Source organism: Mobula birostris, chromosome 6 (genome assembly GCF_030028105.1).
Source record: "Mobula birostris isolate sMobBir1 chromosome 6, sMobBir1.hap1, whole genome shotgun sequence".
Classification (NCBI taxonomy): Eukaryota; Metazoa; Chordata; class Chondrichthyes; order Myliobatiformes; family Myliobatidae; genus Mobula; species Mobula birostris.
The window spans coordinates 20322957-20345488 of record NC_092375.1 but is presented as its reverse complement, the minus strand read 5'-3'; the positions used below and the strand labels follow the sequence as shown (position 1 = coordinate 20345488).

At 37.7% G+C, this 22532-nt stretch overlaps 1 protein-coding gene across 4 annotated transcripts in view; it reads right to left on the bottom strand.

Moving 5' to 3' along the window:
* LOC140198843 (bromodomain and WD repeat-containing protein 1-like) overlaps positions 1–22532 on the bottom strand; it is a 157488-nt gene that overhangs the window by 9398 nt on the left and 125558 nt on the right. For 2 of the 4 annotated variants that reach the window (XM_072259973.1, XM_072259974.1), the window contains 10 exons: positions 22012–22167; positions 21762–21882; positions 20378–20503; positions 18024–18102; positions 17843–17884; positions 16412–16555; positions 14328–14480; positions 8981–9150; positions 7434–7678; positions 1333–1485 (listed from right to left, as the gene is read on the bottom strand). In XM_072259973.1, coding sequence (XP_072116074.1) covers positions 1333–1485; positions 7434–7678; positions 8981–9150; positions 14328–14480; positions 16412–16555; positions 17843–17884; positions 18024–18102; positions 20378–20503; positions 21762–21882; positions 22012–22167 — 1389 coding nt within the window. Of the gene's footprint in view, positions 1–1332; positions 1486–7433; positions 7679–8980; positions 9151–11932; positions 13005–14327; positions 14481–16411; positions 16556–17842; positions 17885–18023; positions 18103–20377; positions 20504–21761; positions 21883–22011; positions 22168–22532 lie in introns of those variants that run through there. The other 2 variants (XM_072259975.1, XM_072259976.1) reach the window with 2 other exon arrangements.

Genomic DNA, 22532 nt, shown 5'->3' with positions numbered 1-22532 from the left:
GCTGATTGTTGGGACAAGGTTTGAGGAGTCAGGGTATTTATAAAGCTTTGAAATTTGCATCACCTAGCCTTTCCTAACGATGACTGTGAACAAGCCATAGCCCTAACAAGCTAATTAAGGTCTGAGACCTTGGTAAAAAGTTATGAGAGCTCAAATCTTTTGGGGTGCCCAAACATTTGCATGATGCTCCTTTCCTTTTTTTCCCACTCTAAAATTATACAGAACAAAAATAATACACTAACCTTGCTTAAAATATTGAAAGAATGTTTCATCTTTAACTTTATGACTTTTGGAGATCAGTTCATCTTCTATTCAATTAACAGTAACAGAAATTTTGACCGCGGTACCTAATCTTTTGCATACCACTGTATAAGAGGTACTTAATAAAGTGGCCACTGAGTGTATGAACCAGATCATTTTGCAGGATGAGAATGCTGGTGAAATACAAGGGCCTGAATTTGGCAGAATCATGGTAGCCTTTACCCATAAAACTGTCAGGACTTCAGTGATTATGCAGAAAATCCAAAGATATGGTTACTATTTACGGCAGTTTTTCTCAATACTCTCTAATGTTACTGGAGCCCAGAAATGCGGCATTACTGGATCTGCACAAATCTGTGCCAAGTAAGATCATGATTTCAAAAGGAGGAAGCAACTGGAAGGGATTAGGTAGATGGAAGTTGAGATTATTTTTAAAATTGTTTTGGATAGCATATCAAGTGCATGGAAAGAAAACTTCTGCCAGACAGCAAGCCAACCATTTTGTGGGTGGCTCTTGTTCTGGACTCATCGGGATCCAGTCATAGGCTCTGTCAATATCTAATAGTACAGCTGGGCTATATCCAGCTCTGGAAAAACACATTCGGCATTTGGTAATCTGTGGCAAGGATTACTACGATCTCTGAGCCGAAACTGAACCAAAATAAACATTATGTTTTAAAGAAAAATATGACAGATAATTTGCAACTTGCTTGTTTTTTGTGATGATGAAGTAAACAGAAGACTAGACAAAGTTATATTTTTAAACAATGATTCATGTTACAAGATCCAGCTGAAAACTCAAATTAAGATTCTATCAAGTTTAAACATCTCGGCCAAAAAAACTGGAACAGCAAAATACTATTTTGTATCAAAATACACTTAATCTAAACAATTCATTAACAAATTGAGTACACCAAGTACTATTAACCCAAAGTGCACAGTAAAAGATGGTAGATTATATGGCCAATCACATCCGAATCAAAGTTTGAGATTCATATCCTAAGTTATCCAAATAAAACGACCCTTTCAGCTTAATTCATATATAAAACTCACTGGTTTAATCACACTCACCTATTTTGTGTTTAGATAAGACTCGCTTTTTTACTGTCCTACTGCTGCCTGCCACACATTCTGTTTCAGTAAAATTTGGAGAAGAGGTTGAAGATTTCATAGTACAATTATTCGCTTCGGCAGAACTTTCACTGGAGTCTCCACTTTCTGATACTGTGAAATACAATATTGCAGAAAGCAGCTCATATCTTTGTTTGGTTTACACAGGTACACAAATCATTTCTGATTCATTGTTTTCATAAAAGCACAGCATAGGAAGCTACTATGTGTCCCATAGTATTCACAGCACTAACAAAAAGCTCCCAAGTCTATCTCTGTTGCCTTGTGTGGTACTTCAAGTGCACAAGCATATATTTTTTTAAATGCACTAATTTTTTCCTATCCCAGACCACCTCAGACAAACAACTTAGGTTGTCAATTCCAGAATTATTTCAATTCTAACTCCTCTTTTAAATATTATATTAAAGGAACCATGGCTCTTGAAGTCTGTGTTAAGTAGAACAGTTAATATTCTAAACCTTTAATTATTTCACCAGCATTCTAAAGAAGACAACTCCAGGTTGGTCAATCATGCCTCATAGCCAGTCATGTCCAATCTAAACATCCTTGTAATTCCTCTTTATACCCTTTACTATTTTCACATTCTCACTGTAACATAGTGGCTTCAACTGTGCATGTTAAGTGGCACAGAAGACTTTTACAGAACTCCAACAGAATCTTGCTGCTTTTTCATTCCTTCTTTTGCAAATAAAGTGTACACCATGTAGACTTCTTTAGCCACCTATCACGTTACCTCGGGTCTCACTGAATGCGTCATACAGCACAAAATTAGGCACATTGGATCACCATGGGAAATAGTGTCTTAAGTTTAATTGAGGATTTTGAAGTGGTGACCAAGAAGATTGATGAGAGGAGGACAGTAGATAAGGCCTACATGGATTTCAACAAACTTTTTACGAGGTCTCACATGGGACAATAAACTTGACTTTGTTCTTAAATTCCCTGAACATTGTTAGATAGAGCAATAAAGCAGCAAGAACATAGCAGATGTACAGGCCCTTTTGCCCAGCAGGTCCATGCTGACCACAGTGCCCATCCAGCTACTTCCAACTTACTGCATTTCGCCAATATCCTTCTCTGCTCTTCAGAAGAATGGGGTTAAGAGGGATAAGTAAGCCATGATGGAATGCTGTGCAGACTCGATGGGCCAAATGGTCTAATTGCATTCCTACGTTTTATGGACTTCTATTTATCTATTCAAGTGCTTTATAAATGATAACTGCACTTGTCTCAACAACCTTCTCTGTAGTTATCACCCTCTGCATGAAAAAAAGTGCCCCTTGAGTCACATTTAAATTTTCTAAATCTATACTCCCTAGTTCTAGACATCTTTATATTGGGGAAAAGGCCAACCACTCTGAATACTGTGCGCAGTTTTGGTCACCTGATTATAAGAAAAACTTAGTTAAACTAGAGTGCAGAAACAACTTAAAGATTTTGTCAGGACCAGAAAGTCTGAGTTATGGAGAGAGATTGGCCAGGCTTGGTTGTTATTCCTTAGAACACAGGAAAATAAGGGTTGACCTCATGAAAAATTTTCAAGTTTATGAGAGGCATCAATAAGATGTCTACTTTCAGCACTTTATTATAACGTTTTTTCAAATCATGTGCTTGAACACTCAGAACCCTCTGCATCTTAAAACCCTGCAATTTCTCACCATCCAGATCATATACTTTATCTTTATAATTTTTCTGCCATAATGTATCTACATCCTTTCTCGACTCTTTTTGTCTCTTCACAACTCAAAATCTACCTCAGTGTCAACAGCAAATTTTGGCCATATCAACTTTAGTGCCTTCCTTCATATTATTAACACGTTCAGCTTTGACCACTGTTTGAACGACACTATGCTAGGCAAATAGTGAGTTTCCCATCAATCCCATATTGTGAATCTTGTACAATATGAAAAGGCTTTGAAATGTCAAGAGGAGATTCAATCGTGACAGGGTGCCCATCCTCTGATCTGCTTTTCTTGGTAAAATGTTTACATACCTAACCAGACAAGTTTCTAGTCAAAGATAAGCCTGTGGATGTGATTGGTGAAGAATGCTGACTGTAATATCATTGACTATCAATTGAATTGAATTGACTTTATTACTTACATCCTTCATATATATGAGTAAAACTCTGTGTTGTCTCCGTCTAAATGTGCAATGTATAGTAATTTATAATAAATAGTATGTACAACAGGACAGTCAATATAACATAGAAATACAATTGTGTCAGTGTGAATTAATCAGTTTGATGGCCTGGTGGAAGAAGCTGTCCCCGAGCCTGTTGGTCCTGGCTTTTATACTGAGGTACCATTTCCCAGATGGCAGCAGCTGGAACAGTTTGTGGTTGGGGTGACTCGGGTTTCCAATAACCCTTCAGGCCCTTTTTACATACCTGTCTTTGTAAATGTCCTGAATAGTGGGAAGTTCACATCTACAACTGCGCTGGGCTGTCCACACCCTGCACTTGAGGGAAGTACAGTTCCCATATCAGGCAGTGATGCAGCCAGTCAAGATGCTCTCAATTGTGTCCCTGTAGAAAGTACTTAGAATTTGGGGGCCCATACGAAACTTCTTCAACCATCTGAGGTGAAAGAGGCACTGTTGTGCCTTTTTCACCACACAGCTGGTATGTACAGACCACTTGAGATCCTCAATTAATGTCTATGCCGAGGAACTTAAAGCTGTTTCCTCTCTCAACCCCAGATCCATTGATGTCAATAGGGGTTAGCCTGTCTCCTTTCCTCCTGTAGTCCACAACCAGCTCCTTTGTTTTTGCGACATTAAAGGAGAGGTTGCTTTCTTGACACCACTGTGTCAGTGTGACGACTTCTTCTCAGTAGGCTGCCTCATTATTATTTGAAATTAGGCCAATCAGTGTAGTGTCATCAGCAAATTTAATTAGCAGATTGGAGCTGTGGGTGATGACACAGTCATGGTATAAAGGGAGTAAAGGAGGGGGCTCAGGACAGAGCCCTGAGGGTCACCTGTGTTGAGGTTCAGAGGGGCAGAGAGTGTTCACCTGCCAGCGATCTGACAGGAAGTCCAGGATCCAGCTACAATAGGCAGGGTGAAGGCTGAGGTTACTAAGCTTCTTGTCTAGCCTGGAAGGAATTATGGTGTTGAATGCTGAACTCAAAATCAAGGGTAGCTAGTGAAACTTTCTCTCATATCAATTGTTATTTGCTTAGTACTATTGTGGCATGAACATTACCCTAGCTTAAACTATGCATGCAGCCAACATCAATGTTTTATTCCCCTCCATAGATGCTGCCTGACTTGCTGAGTTCCTTCAGCATGTGTGTTGCATGCTGACATGGAGCTGCTTCATTTGTTGAGGAAGTGTGATGAACTGTTGTGCAATCTGCAAACAATCCCACTTCTAACTTTCAGAGAAAGAAAATCACTGTTAAAGCAGAAGATAGTTGGGTCCAGGAGACTGCCCCAAACAACGGTAACAGTGATGAAAAAGGATCTAGTACTTTCACAGAAAACATAGACATAAAACCTGCAGCCCACAAAGCTGTGCCGAACATGTCTTTACCTTAGAAATTACCTAGGGTTACCCATAGCTCTCTATTTTTCTAAGCTCCATGTACTCATCCAGAAGACGCTTAAAAGACCCTATTGTTTCTGCCCCCACCACCGTCGCCGGCAGCCCATTCCACGCCCTCACCACTCTGCGTAAAAACATCTCCTCTGTACCTGCTTCCAAGCACCTTAAACTGTGCCCTCTCGTGCTAGCCATTTCAGCCCTGGGAAAAAAACCTCTGACTATCCACATGATCAATGCCTCTCATCATCTTGTACGCCTCTATCAGGTCACCTCTTATCTTCCGTCGCTCCAAGGAGAAAAGACCAAGTTCACTCAACCTATTCTCATAAGGCATGCTTCCTAAACCAGGCAGCATCCTTGTAAATCTCCTCTGCACCCTTTCTATAGTTTCCACATCCTTTCTGTAGTGAGATGACCAGAACTGAGCACAGTACTCCATGTGGGGTCTGATCAGGGTCTTATAAAGTTGAAACATTACCTCTCGGCTCCTAAACTCAATCCCACGATTGAAGAAGGCCAATGCACCATATGCCTTAACCACAGAGTCAACATGTGCAGCAGCTTTGAGTGTCCTATGGACTCAGGCCCCAAGATCCCTCTGATCTTCCACACTGCCACACTTTCCCGGTGTATATGATGAATAAACTCTTGTTGGTCTTCCAGCCAGGTACAGGTACAGCTTGTACCTGGCTGGAAGTCCAAGAAGAGTTTATTCGCCAACAGTGATGTTCTGGGATTTAGATGACTGACCTCCGACAACCACAACTTTCTTTTGCACAAGGTGTGATTCCAACCATTAGAGCATTTGCTCTTGAAGCAGAATCCTTGATGCCACTCTCTGTCAACTTCTGCCTTTATGTAAAGATTAGTCCCTCTCATTCTTTGGATTTCAGGTTTTTTGCTCCATGCCTGGGGTCTGCAGTCAAAAGGTCTTCGTGAAATCCAAAGTGCAGAGTTTTCTGGAAAGCATGTTTCATTGATAACATTCTGATCAACATTTTACTGATTCAGTAGTAATTAACCGGAATGGATGCATCTGGGTTTTTGAACAGAACACATCTTAGCAATATCCATAATTACACGTTGATGCCACTACTACATGGAAACAGCTAAACTGGAAACAAGGCTAATCTGGGGCTCAAGTCCTCAGTATTGCTGTTAAAATGTTTGCTGATCCCATAACCTTTGTCATGTCAGATATGCCTTGTAATCAAATGAAATAACTTGATTTTGGTGATGGCTAGCTTCTGTAATGGCCTCAAACAGGAGATAAATGTTTCATATATATGAACATGGTTGTGAATTGTTCAGCCTTGTTCTCAGCAAACACCTGCTCGTTCTGTATGCCAAATTTCCTTGATTTAGAGGAAGGAAGCAGATGTCTGCCAGATACGACTTTCTGCATTCCTTCTCTATTTAAATAAAAACTTTTTAATCATTCTTCCTTCCAAAATGAAGAACTTCATACTTTCTCACATTATACTCCATCTGCCAACTTTTTAAACAATCTCTTTCTACATTGAGATTTTGCTTTCTCCCTAACTTTGCATTATCTGCAATCTGGCTACAGTACATCTGCTTCCTTCCTCTAAATCATTAACACACAATACATTGTAAAAAGCTCCTGTGTCACCCAAATAGATATAGGTTGCCAACCTGGCAATATTTATCTTATTCCCAAACACTGCTGTTTCCTGATTAGCCAATGCTCTACCCATATTAATATATTTTTGCTGGAACGCTCAACATTCTTTCATGAATGAAACTTAATGTCCCAACAACAATTTAGTTCAGTTTTGCAAAACCCTGTCTCAGCTTTGTAATCTTGGCCTTTTCATAAGATTATTCATTAATAGTCAGGTTTTGTATTTTCCCATTTTGCTAAGCCTGACTGCATCATGACTGCTACCAGCAAACTGCTTTCCCAACAATATCCTTCTAGTTTCTCTGCCCGGAAGTTGTCCAGAACTCCTCACTGTTAACTTGTGTTTGCAAATGGGTGTTTGCTCTGGACCTTAGCAGCATAGCATAAACCATCAGTTGCAACAGTTTATCTCACAAGGATTCACTGATCTTTAAAATGTCATCCACAGATGTTTTTAATCTGTTCCTTTGTATTGTGTTATTTTGAAAATAAAATTCTCAATTAGCAGCCAGTTTTTCAAACCAGAGAAGGATCATTACTAGGAACTGACATTTTGTTAAGTTCAAGCAAATTATTTCTAGGGCTTGGTTTGGAACAGAATTGACCTTTTAGAAACCATACAGTACATTGAAATTAATAGGCAGAACTAAGGAGAGTTAATCAAAAAGACATTAGTGGCGAAGAAAGTAAAATGCAGAGACATTAGCAAAGAACTGAGCGTAGTGTAGCACCACTAAAATTTACCATGGCCTACCATTTTTTTTCCAAAAAAAATGCAGTTATATGTTACTACATTGCTATTAAGCATTCTGTACAAATTAAACCCTATTCAGTTTCATTGCTCACCTGTTGTTGATCCAACTGACCCATTCAATAAATCCTTTCTTCCTTCTTTCTTTACCGTGGGGGCAGGTGCTCTGGCCCTTGTGTTCCTCACTCTGGGTAAAGTGGAAGAATGCTCAGAAGCATCACTGGAGGCACTATCACCAGTGCCACTTGTACTGTTCTGAGATGAGCTTAATGAGGTAGAAGTTTTACAAAGATGTTCAACTTTTGTTTGAGGCTTTATTGGTTTCTTTTTTCGCTCTGGACTAAAGATTTGACAGAAACAAAAACAAAATGCTTAAGATAACTGCTGGATATTTCCTTGAAATCATAAATGCAAGCTAAATGGTGGTGCAATTAGATAATAAAGGAATGTTTGCTTAGGGAGAGCATAGTATATTTCAAACAATTTAGAGTTGATCTAGAGCAAGTAAATCTGGTGTTGGTATACACAAATACCTCTAAATGTTTATGTATATCAACACTACTTCATGTCTCTTTTATTTTCCCAAGTTTTGCATTCATGCAAACTGTATTCTCCAAACAAGGCCTTGAAAGGAATCTTTTTGCAAAAATTACAATCCATTGATGCTTCCCTTATTAAGACAAAGAAGTTGTTATATTCTTCTAAAATCCTCCTTTGTACATCTGAAGAAAGTGTTCCATTTAATATCCTTGGATGATTTTTTCCAAATGTTGTATTTAAAAGTTCTTTCCATATATACCGCTATTCTTTCATGGCCATCAGAACTTGCCCTTCCATTAACTATATATTAGTTATAATGTGAGCTCTCTAAATTTGATGAAAAAAAATCCTCTGCCATCATTGATATTCATATAATTTAGAAATAGAATATTCCATTCCTTTGCAAATGACAAAATTAATTATAGTATTATAGAGTAAAACTTAGTTAATCCAGGATGTTCAGTGCTTTTGGTAATGCCAGACCAGCAGAATTTCCAGATCATCAAATGCTATTTCTATTAATATCCCAAAACATTTTAAATTCACTTTCTAAAAAGAGGTTTCACAGGATCTTAAATTTTCGAGGAAAGGGAGGCAGGAATGGGTTACTAATGAATAGGACAGGCATGTAAGAACCAGGATCCCAATGAAAGGGAATGGAACATGGCAAGCATCATCGTTAAGCCAGATAATGAACCACCAAGCTTTGTCAGATTTGCACAGCCACTGTTATAATTGTTGCATGTAATTAAAAATATTAAAATCCCTTAGTTTGAATGACATGATTTTATTCATTACATTTAACTGTTAATGAACTTTGTGTTTTATCACCCTACCAATAATTTACAGACCATTCGAAACATGAAAGCCAATCCATCTTCCATTTACCCCTTACAAAAGGAAACTTGTCTCAAGTTATTTAGCCATAAAATGGAGTAATGAGTTTCACTAAAATTGCTCCAAATACTGGTGTAATAGAATATTCCCCAGACAACCTGGTGACACAGCTCAAATATTTCTATGTAATTTTTAAAAATTTGATTACAGGTTTATTCTTTGTAACTATCTGTCTAAATAAAATATTACACTGCATTTATCTTACCTGGATGCTCTACTGGTTGACCTAGAGGCATCAGAACTGTGTATCCGTTTCTTACATCTCCATTTGTGCTGATCCCTTCTATTGTACATTTGAGCAGTTTTATAATCAGAGATGATTTTTCGAATTTGGTTCTCAAAAAATGCAGACAGTCTCAGAGTCATGCTATATATCTATTTGTTGGGAGAAACAGATTACTTTCTTTAAAAAATATGAATCATAGCACAGTAACATTGTAATTGAACTAATCATTATATTCTTTTAAAATCAATATATTTTCAAACTTTCTTTTAAGTACCAATTCATAACAAATATGGATCCTATTATTATGGGGCTCATTTTAAATTATTCTATGCATGTGAACCAAAAATACGGAAGAACCACCTTTCAAAAGGAAGAATCAATGTCACAGATAAGCTCTCACAATTCCAGGTAACCAACTTCAATCCAGGTTTCAGATGCTATGTATATGCATTTTCTCCATGATGATCAAGTGGGTTTCCTCCAGATACTCTTAACTTCCTTCCTCAACCCAAAGATGTTTCAGTAGGGATAATTTACAGCATGCAATTAACCTTAGCGTAATTAAGGTAGCAAAAAGAATCAAAGGGGTGTTAACTGTATGAAAGATTAAGTTGCAAGGGGACTGGAAAATAAGGATAGGTGAATGGGCCAAATGGAATGCTTCTCATGGGAAGGGCTGTGGATCCCATTCTGCCAAATGGCCTCCCTACAAAGAACTGTACAGGACAGGCTCTTCAGCCCACAGCACAGTGTCAAACCAATGATTACTAACTCAACTAACCCCTCTTCCCTACATGTTGACCATAGTCCTCCCTCTGCTGCGTATTCATGTACCTACCCAAGAATCTCCTATGCCATCTGCCTCTACCACTACCCCTGCAACGCATTCCAAGTCCCACCAACACAGTTTTTAAAAAAAACTTGCTCCCACATCTCATTTCTGCTTTTTCCTTTCAACTTAAGTGCATGATACATACCATCAGGTACTGGATATTTGAGTACTGGAGAAAAGATACTGCCCATCTTGTCTGTCTAGGCTTTGCATAATTTTATAAACTTCTATCAAATTTTCCCTCAGCCTCTACCAATCTACCGAAAACAGCTCCAGCTTGTCCAACCAAACCACATGCTCTCCAACAGGCAGCATCCTACACTCTCTCCAAAACCTCCACGTCCTTCCTACAAGGAAGTGACCAGAATTGAATGTGGCCTAACCAGAGTTTTATAAAGTTGAAGTCAATACCTCAACTAATGAAGCATTAGTTCAGGTACCATATGCCTTCGCTACTACCCTGTAAAACTGTGCAGCCACTTCTAGAAAGCCAAGTACCTGGACCCAAGATCCCTCTGTTCATTAATGCTGTAAGGATCCTGCCATTTTCTGTATACTGTACTCTCCCTTTATGTTCTCTCTCCCAAAGTGCATATTTGCAGGATTCAATTTTATCTACTGCTTCTCTGCACATACCTGCAAATGATCTAAAAATTGCTGTACCATTCAGCACTTTCCTATACAATTCACAATGCCATCAATCTTTTCGTTGTTTACAAACTTCCTCACCCACCCAACCACATTTTTATCCTAATTATTTACATTTATGACAAACAACAACAATCCCAGTACATTTACCTGTGAAACACCACTATTCGCAAGATGAACAAAGGAACAATACTAGCTATTCACTTGTCCTGCAGTACCAAACCAGTGGCTAGCAAAGACAGAAAGACCGTGATCAAGGCTCCAGCAATCTCATCTCTCAGCTTTCTCAATAATCAAGTGTACATCCCAGCAGGTCATGCAGACTTTTCCACCTTAATATTCTTCAAGAGTCCTAACACTGCCTCTTTCCTAATCTTGAAATGCTCTAGCACCTTAGCATGATCATTAAAGATGTGCAGCTGGTCTTTAATTAACCTGCACGTGTCAGATGTTGATTTACCTGAAAACAACTCTTCCCAACTAAATCTCCCTAACTCCCGCCTAATGCCCTCATAATTTTCCCTCCATCAATTTAATATTTCCTGCAGGGTCCATCCTTATCTTTATTCATAGCTAAACTTCAAGTTAAGATGACTGTTTCTCAGGTATTCACCCATTGAAAGGTCAGTAGCCTGGCCAGGCTCATTCCCCAGTACAAGATTCAGTATAGCTTTCCTTCTAGTTGGACTATCACATACGTACTCCTTCAAAAAGTGCTCTGTACAAACTCAACAAACTCTACCTCATCTAAACCTTTTGCACTAAGAAGCTCCCAGTCTCTGTTAGGAAAGATGAAGTTACCCACAATGTTGATTTTACTGCTTTCCATAATCTGCCTGCATGTCTGCTCCTCAGTGACCTGAAGGACATTGGATTGTCTTTAGTACAAACCTATCAGATGATGATAACGTTCTTATTTGTGATAGACTCAATCAATTTGTCCTCCATTTCTTCCCGAGGACAGTGCAAATTGCACCTGCTTGAACATTTGTTATTACAAGTACAGACTAAAACCAAACCAACCAATTTTCAGCAAATTGTATGTGAACATCCAGTTCAGTGATAACTGGAAGGATGCTTCTCATAAAATTCCACAAGATTTAGTGCATACTGCACAGTTCCACACTACTGTTATACCTGCTAAAAATTTTACAACCTGAGTGTTCAGATGATCACAAAAACTGGAATGAAATACTATTGGGTGTGGCCAAAGGAAAAAAGTTTCAACTCCAACACCTAGTTAGTTGAGCTGAACACTGACAAATGGAATTTAATTCGGAGAGGCACAAAATAGACGCAACATGTCAACAGAATATATCATTAATAGAAGTTGTGGAAGAAGGAGGAGACCTTGGAGTTTGCGCTGACTGATACTTTAAAGGTAGCAGAATTACTTAATATGATTGAAAAAGTCAAGAGGATTCTTTCCTTTATTAGTCAAGGCCAGAATAAAATGACAGGGAAGTTGTACTAAAAGTGCAAACATCATTTTATTTGACCATAGCTTGAATAATGAACACAGTTCTGGTCACCACACTACAAGAAAGTATGATTATACAAGAGAATACAGAGGAAATGTACCAGGATATCGCCATGAAGGAAAATTCTAGCTAGAATAGAACTTTATTATCATTACTCAAGACGATGAGATTGCAGTCCTACTTCAGTCTGTACAAAACATATTTACAGTGAATATGGTACAGCTTAATTTTTAAAAAATTCCCATATTTACATGCAACACATCAATAGTCCATAACACTCAAAGGCCATTGGCAAGCCAGGGTGTAGTGTTATTCAGCTGCACAACAATCTTTGGGAAGAAGCTGTTTTTTCAGTCTTACTGCCTTGGATATGCTTCTATATCTCCTACCAGATGACAGGAGTTTGAACAGAGTGTGTTTCTTAATGATGTTATGAGCACACCACAGGCATTGAGAGTTGTAGATTGTCTCCAGGTACGGTAGTTGAATCCCAATGATGTGCTGAGCTGTCCTAATTACTCATTGGAGTGCTTTATGATGTCTTGCTGCAACTATAGTGCCACATTGTCATTCCATATGTCAGTATACTTTCTATCACACACTGACAAGAGTTGGCCAGTTTTTTTGGAGGCAGATTAGCTCTCTTTAAGCACCTCAGATGGTATAGTAGCTGATGTGCCTTCCGTACAATCGAAGTTATGCTGATGGACCAAGAGAACACCTCAGTGATGTTCATCCCCAAGAACTTGAAAGAGAAGACCTCTTTCACTAGCTCACCATTTACGAATAGTGGGGTTTCAGGATCTCCTGCCTCCTTGAAGTTAATTATTATTCATTTTGTTTCTTGATGTTGAAGACTATCGGACAGTTTCAGCACCTCAGCAACTATTGCAGATTCTTTGTTGTTTATGATTAGGCCGACCACAGTTGTGTGTCATCTACAAATTTGATGACTGAGCACATTCAGGAGTGCAGTCATACAGTCATAGAAGCTATGAGGATAGACTGGAGAGGCTGAAGTTGTTTCCTTTGGATGAGTTATCTGAATGGAAACAATTGAAGTTTTGTGGATTTCAGTTAAAAGGGACATATCAGGACCAGTACATTTTGGTCCAATTAAGTGGCTGCCTAATTAGCCGAAGTTACATGGTAATAGTTAAAATCCTATTTAAAAAAAGGCAAACTACTATTTAACGAAGTAACAAATTACATACTTAAATGAAATACAGAACAAATTAGAATACGACCAATGCTATCACAGTACAATAAAACCATGCACTAGTTCCTAACAGTTATCGACAGAGTAATTATCCAGTGTATACTGCAGTGTATGAGGTGTCCAGAGAGGGGCAGCACCTCTGTGAAGGGGCTTGTCACATCCATTCTGGGCAGCTCACTCACCTTTGGCTTTCACTAGATACTCAGCTCTCACCTGTGTCTCCAAGTAGCTGTTTGTATGTGACAGTAGCCACACCTCAGTACACCACTTCCACAAGCAGGCTAAATTAAGGTAGCTGTTAGGTCTCATATCCTGATGAACTAGAGACATGCCTGTCCTAGCACGTGAAGTCAGATCCAGCTCACTAGGTGGATGAGATCAATAGTGAGATCCAATGGCCAAGAAATCGTCACACTTATCCATTGCAAGCAAGGAAGACCCAGCTTACGACAACTTCTTGTACCGCTCAACCTGGACTTCTGAATTTGAGAGTGGAACTGTCCCAGTCTAACAGTTTTTCCAAGTTAAAAACTCACCTGCACAGGTTTTACTGTCATTGTCAGATACGATGGACAACCAACACACTGTCATGTTCTTTGGATTGACTGTAGATGAACAAAATTAGTGCAGAAACCTGGTGCAGATAATGTACTGTCTTTATACAATGCTTTTGACGACTGCATCCTCCCAATCTTCATTTCCATTGTAACAGTCAAAATGATTGTCAATACCTTCAAATTCTATGTAATTCCTAACTTGAAGTAGTGAACTCATTTCATTTTCACTCCCAGCTATTTCTGGCATCTCAAAGCTTGATTGCTTCAAAATGCAGTGAACAGTTCTGAATTGTCCTACTGCTTATTCCTTGCCAACTATCAGTGACAAAATCACTCCTTTTTAAACACAAGCATAAGCAATTGACATCATTTACAAACTGTTCACTCCAAGCACGGTGTAGTGTCTAATAGCCACACAACTTCATGCAACTGATGCTTGTTAGAAACTGCTGCGTAATAGACTCCTGTCACAATTAAGCAGCATAGTGTCCCAAATAAACAAAGGAAACCCCAACTATCTTCCCGAAAATTTAAGGCCAGTTTCTGCAAATGTCTATCACGGTCAACTATCAAAGTTCATTCAGCTTACCTTAGACTTTTTGTTTGGGGAATAAGCCTTAGCATTAGTAAAGATTAATCGCACATCTTTGCAAAGATCGATTGGACTTTCATAATTTTCCATTTCTAATGCTTCTTTTATAGTTCCCAAGTCCATTGGAGTGTGTATAATATCCCTGTAGTCCTAAGTATTAACCAAATAATCAAAATTTAGTTAAGTCTACAATTCCTCCTTCTTTACACTTATGATTGAGCACCCCTTACCCAAAATTCCAAAACCTGAAAACCCCTGAATCCAAAAATTTTGAATGCTGACATATCACAAATGAAGAATTCCACAAGGCACTGGGAAGACTCCCAAGCAATGTGCAGGACTCTGCGCACTACAGGTGGTTCTGAGAACTGACCTCGCATACAGAAATTAACGAAAAATAGGAAAATACTGCATGAAGTGAACATAGGCTGCTTAACAATATGTTGCTCATGAAACAAGCAAAGATCCATCACGACAAACTAAAGGTAATTGTAAATGTTCAGTAGGCTGGTTACAGAAATTTAAGAAAAGGCTCAGCATTAAATTTTTAAAGATTTATAGTGATAAAGCATCTGCTGGTCACAAAGCAAAAGAGAAATAAATTGATGAGTTTGCCAAGATCATCACTGATGAAAATCTAACACACTGAACAGCTGTATCAGTATGTGTTTGATGAACAACTAAGACAAAGACTGCTTACCAGTAGAACATACATTCAGAGTCAAGAATGATGGCGATGCCAAACAGTCACTGACTGTTCAGCTGGGCAGCTGAGGTAGTGATAGCTATTAAAAATATTACATTCCTTCAGAGTACATATATAAGCTGTATATATAATGTAAATGGATTTTTTGTTTAGAGTTGGGTACCATCTCTAAAGTATGTCATTATAGAGATGCAAATATTCCAAAATGATCCGAAATCTGAAATATTTCCAGCCCGAAGTATTTAGGATAATGAGTGCTCAATCTGTGATATATTCATCTTCAATGCAACTTTTCTTTTTAAAAAAAAAAGAAAATGGAAAAATTTAAATAGCAAGGTAAAAAAAAAATGTATACTTCAGCCAGTACATTTTGGATGCCTTACTTCTCTGATAACAAGAACAAAAGTTTCAACACATCTCAATTTCCAGTAAGTATAGCATTTTGTAACAAGGTTTTAAAAATACTGAATTTGAAGGCTATTCTTCATCTGAAAAAGAATTGCTAAAGAAGATTTTTTCCAAAAATCTTTCAAACCAGACTAAATATTGTACAGCAAGTAAATATTTCTGAAATAGAAGTCACAGCATACTTGTTTCATTACCAATTCCAAAAAAAAAAGCCTTTTCATATGACTATTAGAAATGGGAAAGTGTGTTTCAATAGTAAGACCTTGGGGTAGAAGTAGATCCCTAAAAATTTAAACACAGATAGACAGTGTAATGAGAAAGTCATAACTGCTTTCATTGGTCAAGGCAGTGAGTTGGATGTTAGGTTATAGTTGCACAAAACGATTTTAAGGCCACACTCAAGCGTATTGTGCACAGTTCTAGTTATCACACCATAGGAAGGACATAACTAAGCTAGTTAGGATGCAAAAAAAAATCCACAGAATGTTGCCTGGATTAGAGGGCTTGAGTTATTTCTAAGAGAGAATGGATGGATGGCCCGGTTTTGTATTTCCTGGTGCAAAGGAGGCTGAGAGGTGACATGATAGAAATAGATAAAAATGAGAGGCATACATAAGACACATAGCCAGCGTCTTGGTTCCTATGGTGGGATAGTCCAAAACAAGGGGGCATAGGTGTGAATTGAGGAGGATAAAAGAGTTACATCGGGTAAATCTTTCACACAAAGAGCAGTTAGAATCTGGAATGAGCTGCCAGAGGTGGTGGTGGTGGAAGCACCATTTAAGAGATGTTGTAAAACAAATCCAAATTACAAGTATACCCGGCATTTAGACTTTTGTTGCACCAAACATGCAGTGCTTCAATGGATCAATTTATACTTAAAAAGAAGTTATTGAGAGACTTATCAAGTTTACTCTAAAGATAAAAGCTTTCAATTAGCATGCATGGAAGAGCTGAATTAACCTACTGGATATTCAGCGAGGTCCACAGGCTGCCTGAATGGTTCGGAATCCTCACACTGAAATAGGACCTCCACCAGCCTTCTGCACTGAGCTTTCCATGCATCGGCATCACAGATCATGCTGCTATCCAATTCATGCCTTAGGTGATTCTGAAAGGAATAAAACAGATCTAAACAATCAAAGCATCAAAACAAAGGAACTTGTGCATGATTAATAAGATATACCTAATACAACGGTGTTTACAATGATGTTAAAGAAGCCCTACAACTCCTGACCAGAATGATGAAGCCATGAGCTTTCTCATGAGTATATTACTCTAATTAACCATTTATTTAATTGCAAGCAAGACTATCAATGTTTGAAACAAAAATAAAAATATTTCCTTGAAATGAAAATGACATCAAGGAGATGTTAATTATAATATAATAAATTTATGTTTTTTTAAGATTTCATTAATTGTTGACATGGATAGCTAGGGCAGTGTTTACTATTCACCCTTGAACTCAAGAATTTTAGAATTTAATTAAAATTCAGCCAAGCTGCTCCAAGTCTGCTGATGTACATGAGCCACAGGATGTTAAATTTCTTTCCTTTAAGGAAACAGATGAGATTTTGTTTAAAGATAACCCAATAGTTTGGCTATCATTACTGATACTTCATTTTAATTTCTTTAATTTAAATGCTCTAACTGCTGTGATGGGATTCAAGCTCTAAATGCAGATCAATGGTTCTGACCTCCAGATACTAATTCAGTAACTTCATGAGAGTGCTATGGCCCCTTTGTCCCACTTATTTGGTTTAAAATTTATATTCAGCAACATGGATAGCATAAAGTGCCACCTGTGTTCTCCAGTTCCTTTCTCAGTACTCAAATATAAACTAGAACAGAGCTGCCAGAGCACAGTGAAAATGAGGAAATTCTGTAACCCAGGGGAAGAGCACCTCAAAAGCTAAATTTTTCACTAGAGCATAGGAGAATGAGGGGTAATCTTGTAGAGGTGTATAACATCATGAGGGGCACAGACCTTAGCATTTGTCCCCGTGGTTGGGGAATCAAGAACTAGAGGATACAGGCTTAAGGTGCGAGAGGAGAGGTTTCACAGTAATCTGTGGGGCAACTTTTTTCACACGGGGATGATGAGTATATGGAATAAGCTGTCAGCTGAAGCAGTAGAGGCAGGTACATTACAGTATTTAAAAAGTAATTAGGAAAGATTGAGAGGGATATGGGCCAAATGTGAGCAAATGAGATTAGTTTAGATGGAATCTCAGTTTACGTGGACCAGTTGAGCCCAAGGGGCCTGATTCCATGCTGTCTGACTAATATTTTTAAGGAATCCATTGTAGGGACATGCTACTCCTAAACCTACCAGTTTGATTAATAATCATACAATATTTAGTAGCAAAATCAGCATCTACAAACGTATATTACTCACTCTCCGAGTAGATATCCCTGCAACACTGGTTGTAGCACCACCCTAAAATCAGATAATATTTGAGCTTCAGTAATTTCTTGACATGTTTCCTTTTAACTGATTAGTACATAATGTAAAATCTCATTTTAACAGTATTAACCACAATCAGTTAACTACATTATGATTTAAAAGCCTTAAATACCTCGTCCTCTTCTTGGGAGTCCATTGAACAATTCTCCATTGTATTCCAAATCTCAAAAATATCATAACAGTCTCTTTTCCTGGAATAAAACATGTGGCAAGTAGAAAAGCTTGTGTACAGAAAATGCAAAGTAAAAGTTATAGTCTTTAAAATTAATATTTGAGTCATCACTGCCTTAAGATCTTGCTGAACAATCCCTTCATTTTCAGTGGATTGCAAATAGAATTAAACATTGTGCAATCATCTGTAAATATCCCCATTGCTGTTCTGAGCTTGGAATGATTTAGATCCAATTACAATAATCACCTTCCTTCAACACATTTACAGTCTTACCTAGACATTAATGCCATAACAAGTCAATTGCTGCCTTGACTGCCCGCATTATCCTATTGGCTCAATGATCTCTACAACACATCCTCATGGTAAGATTGGCTATCCCTAAGTCACTCACAGATGTTTCCTTTGTCCCGTCCATTAATTTCCCATCTTTGCTGCAACTTTAAACCCAGTTAAATGGAGATCCTAAAATGCTAACTTGTATTTGAACTTGGAATTCAGCCTGGTTCAGGAGCACACATTATCAGTTCTATCTCTAAGCTACTGCTTGTTCTTATGGATCCCCGCATGCAGCACTTAATTATTGCTCGATATCCTCCATTTTCCATCTGATGGATCTGTCCAGTCAAAGAGACAAAAATTGCAATTCAAGAATCTGCCATGCTGTCTGTAAAAAAAAAACAAACAAACCTGTGGGCATGATTACATCAGATTTTGTTTCACTGGGTATGGAACACTCTCCTAGCTTATATGCCAGTCCAAATGACTAAACGGATTTTGAGATCAACAAGGGTCAGAAGCAACTTTATCTTAAATTGGTGTCTATGTTGATGCATGAAGGTCCATCTGGTTTATCTGATTTACCACAGAAGTTAGCTAAGAGCAACCAAATATCCCTTGTTTTGAGTCATAGCCCTTTGAATACTATTACAAGATAATTGATCAGCCCATACAAGAGCAATATATTTTCTCTCCTGAAGGATATTAGGGAATCAGATGCAATTGTATTATAGCATAGTAGTTTTGTGGTCATCAATAACAAGACGATTCTTTTTAAATGCAAACACACGGAAATCTGCAGATGCTGGAAATTCAAGCAACACATAAAAAATGCTGGTGAATGCAGCAGGCCAGGCAGCATCTATAGGAAGAGGTACAGTCGACATTTTGGGCCGAGCTCCTGAAACATCGACTGTACCTCTTCCTATAGATGCTGCCTGGCCTGCTGCGTTTACCAGCATTTTTTTGTGTGTGTAGCTTGTGATTCTTTTAAAATTCTAGATAATTAACTGAATTTAAATTGCATATGATGGAAATTAAACTTTCCACTTTGCCTTCAAGTTCTTCAGCTTAAACCCAGCACCCCTCCCCCAACAATAACTCAATTTTTCTTTTGGTCTTTAGATTAACACTAATTTGGCTTGGTGTCGACTGCTGAAGGACTAAAGAACTTTGGGACATTTTACTACATTAAAGAATCCAGAGAAATACAAATTCCGGTTACTTTGATATCATTTCTCCACTTACCCCTTCCATTAATCTAAATGAAAGTCAGAACTCCTGCAATAGTAATTTAAGTGTTCTGCACAAGTCCTGTTACAACCGAAAGAGTAATTAATCCTTCGTCTGACGACCATGCATGTGACATTGCTGTCTACTTCATAATTACAGCAAAGCAATATATTAAATGCTTTATTTAACATCCTCAAAAATGTCACTCCAATTTAGTTTTGAGGAGAATTGGAAGGGTAATGATTACACAAATCACATAGAAACTGCCTGAACTCTTCCACTCTTGTAAACTCATGGATGATGTGCCAGGATTTAACATTCCTTGGTCTTCATTGATGATGATGTCATTCAGTTTGGACAAGGAGCGCTTTAAGCATCTATACGCATTCTTAGGAAGAGTAATCAATTATCAGTGATCATCTATCCAAATATGTATTTTTACAAAACCTATAATTTAGAAGTGATAACACTGATTGACCCATACAAGGTTGCAATGACTCCTCCCATACTGTAAAAGAGCTCCTTTTTATCAAGAGGATGATGCAAGTAACCCCCTCTGAACTGAGCAACTTGATTGTTCTTTTCAGAGGCCATTACTAGGCAACTTCTGTGCAGACAGAAGAGAAATAGATTACACAACATTAGAACAGCTCCTTCCCTGAGAGAATACAAGTGACCTGGTTTTACTTTAATTAATGACTATAATTTGGAAATTATTGAATTACAATTTCAAAGTATAATTTGAATCTTTGATTGGTGTTTATGGAAAAAAGTGGTTTACTCACTCAATGAACTTAAGAAGTAGATCAGTGATTCTTCTGGCTGATTTAACAATAGGGCTGTCTGGTTCATTGAAAGTTTGCGCATTGTGTTCTAAATACCTCACTTCCCACACAAGTGCAGTGATCCTCCTGCAAATTATATCACAAGCCATAAATAATAACTCTTCTTCAACATAATGACTTTGCAAGATGCAGAACATTATAATAATGTTGGGTACTAAGGTTTTTCTTCAACACTCAAGTATCAATATAGAAACACTGTTTCTAAATGAAATATTTCCATATAAAATTAAACATTGATTTTAAGCTGATAGAAATCATTGTTATTATTTTATTATTTACAATCAGAGTTTTTAAAAACGTTGTGTAGAACATTAAACTAAGCTTCCACACTCTCTTTACCTATATTGCAAATGAAATTGCAGTGCATATTGAAAGAGTTCATAGCTGAATATTTATTGTCTCTAATTCTAAACAATGGTGATATAAATGCAAAAAAAAGAGAAAACCAACTTCCAGAATTCCCCTAATTAAAAGCCACTTTACATTAAGTTTACTTCAAAACTTCAGCAAGATTATGCAAATATAAGAGGTTTCACTATAAATGGGTGGTATTTTTCCCTTCCTCCACATACACACACAATCTGGTCACTTTTATTTCTAGTCAAGACTAGATTCTAATTCAATTTTTCCAGTCTATTGGGTAGATGCTGGACTACCAAGTTTATATACACCCCATCAATCTGTGTTCTTGACAGCAATTTTGTTCACAGTTCTCTCATTCCACATAACATTCCATTAAAACAATTATATTTTTATATCTTTCACCTTTGCTTCATTCATAAAAGATCAAGTAATATCACATCATGGGAATAAATTAGATAACAGTTAACTTGATTTGTCTAGGAGGAACAGCAAGCCTGGAAGCAAGCTGTGATACATTTATTATGAGTCATTGACGTTGCTGCTGAAGACCTAAACATCACCTTTTTGATGTCTGTGTGCAAAAGAAAGATGTTTTGTTATTCATGGCTTTTTACAACATTAAATGTATCATTAGGTTTAGTATCTCATTAATCATTTCACTTCAGAACGTTGCATTAAAAGATTATGGCACCAGCTAAGAATGTGTTTTATTTTTAAATCTGAATGCAAGAAATAATGTCAAGATACATCATTTAAAGATATCTAAAAATGGAACACAATTTCATTTGTAGATGCTCATTTTGAAATTCCATCCATTAAATGAACTTGAATTATATCAAGTTAGCAAAGCCATAGCACTAATTTTGAGCTCTAATTTTTAAAAATTAAAATACTATTACACTGATATATTCTCATATTCATATAATCTCACATTCCTTTTTAGGGGAAAAAAATCATATACCTGTAAAACCGATTGACCAATCTCTTTCTGATAGTGCTGAGGTCAGTGAGGTAAGAAACCACCATACAGTATGTCGGATATGCACGAAGGTCTACAGGTGCATTAAAGGGAGCTGCTATATCTGTAAAATAAAACATGTCTCAATTATGTGTAGAAGTGGGTACTTAAACAATATCACATTATCACTTGATGCAGTGATGCAGATCAATTAAGCTATAGCCCCAAAACACAAATGCATTTTTGAACCTACCAAGTGTCAGAACATCATCAATGCCCTTGATAATACGTTCACATTCTTCATCTCTTGATCTATCACCCCATTCTCCCTCTTGAGGTTTGTACAGCAGAGCTTCTAGCTCTTCCACAGTCACAGAAACACCAGCACTTGGATCATCAGGATACTGGGCTAAAATGAACAGGGACATAAAAAAGTCACAAATAACTATAGCAAAAAAACTGCAGATTCTATAAATCCAAACAGAATGTGAAAGTGCTGGAAGCACTCACAAAGTCAACCAGCATCAGATGGAAATAGACGGTGTCAAGGATGTAACGTTGAGACTTTATAAAACATTCATGAAGCCTCGGAGTTTTCTGGGCCATTTTGGCCTCCTTTTCTTAGAAAGGATGTGCTGAGACTGGAGAGGGTTTAAAGGAGGCTCGCGAAAATGATTGCAGGATTGAAGAGCTTGTCATATGAAGACATTTGATGGTTCTGGGTCTGTATTCACTAGAATTCATAAGAATAAGCGGTGACCTCATTGAAATCTA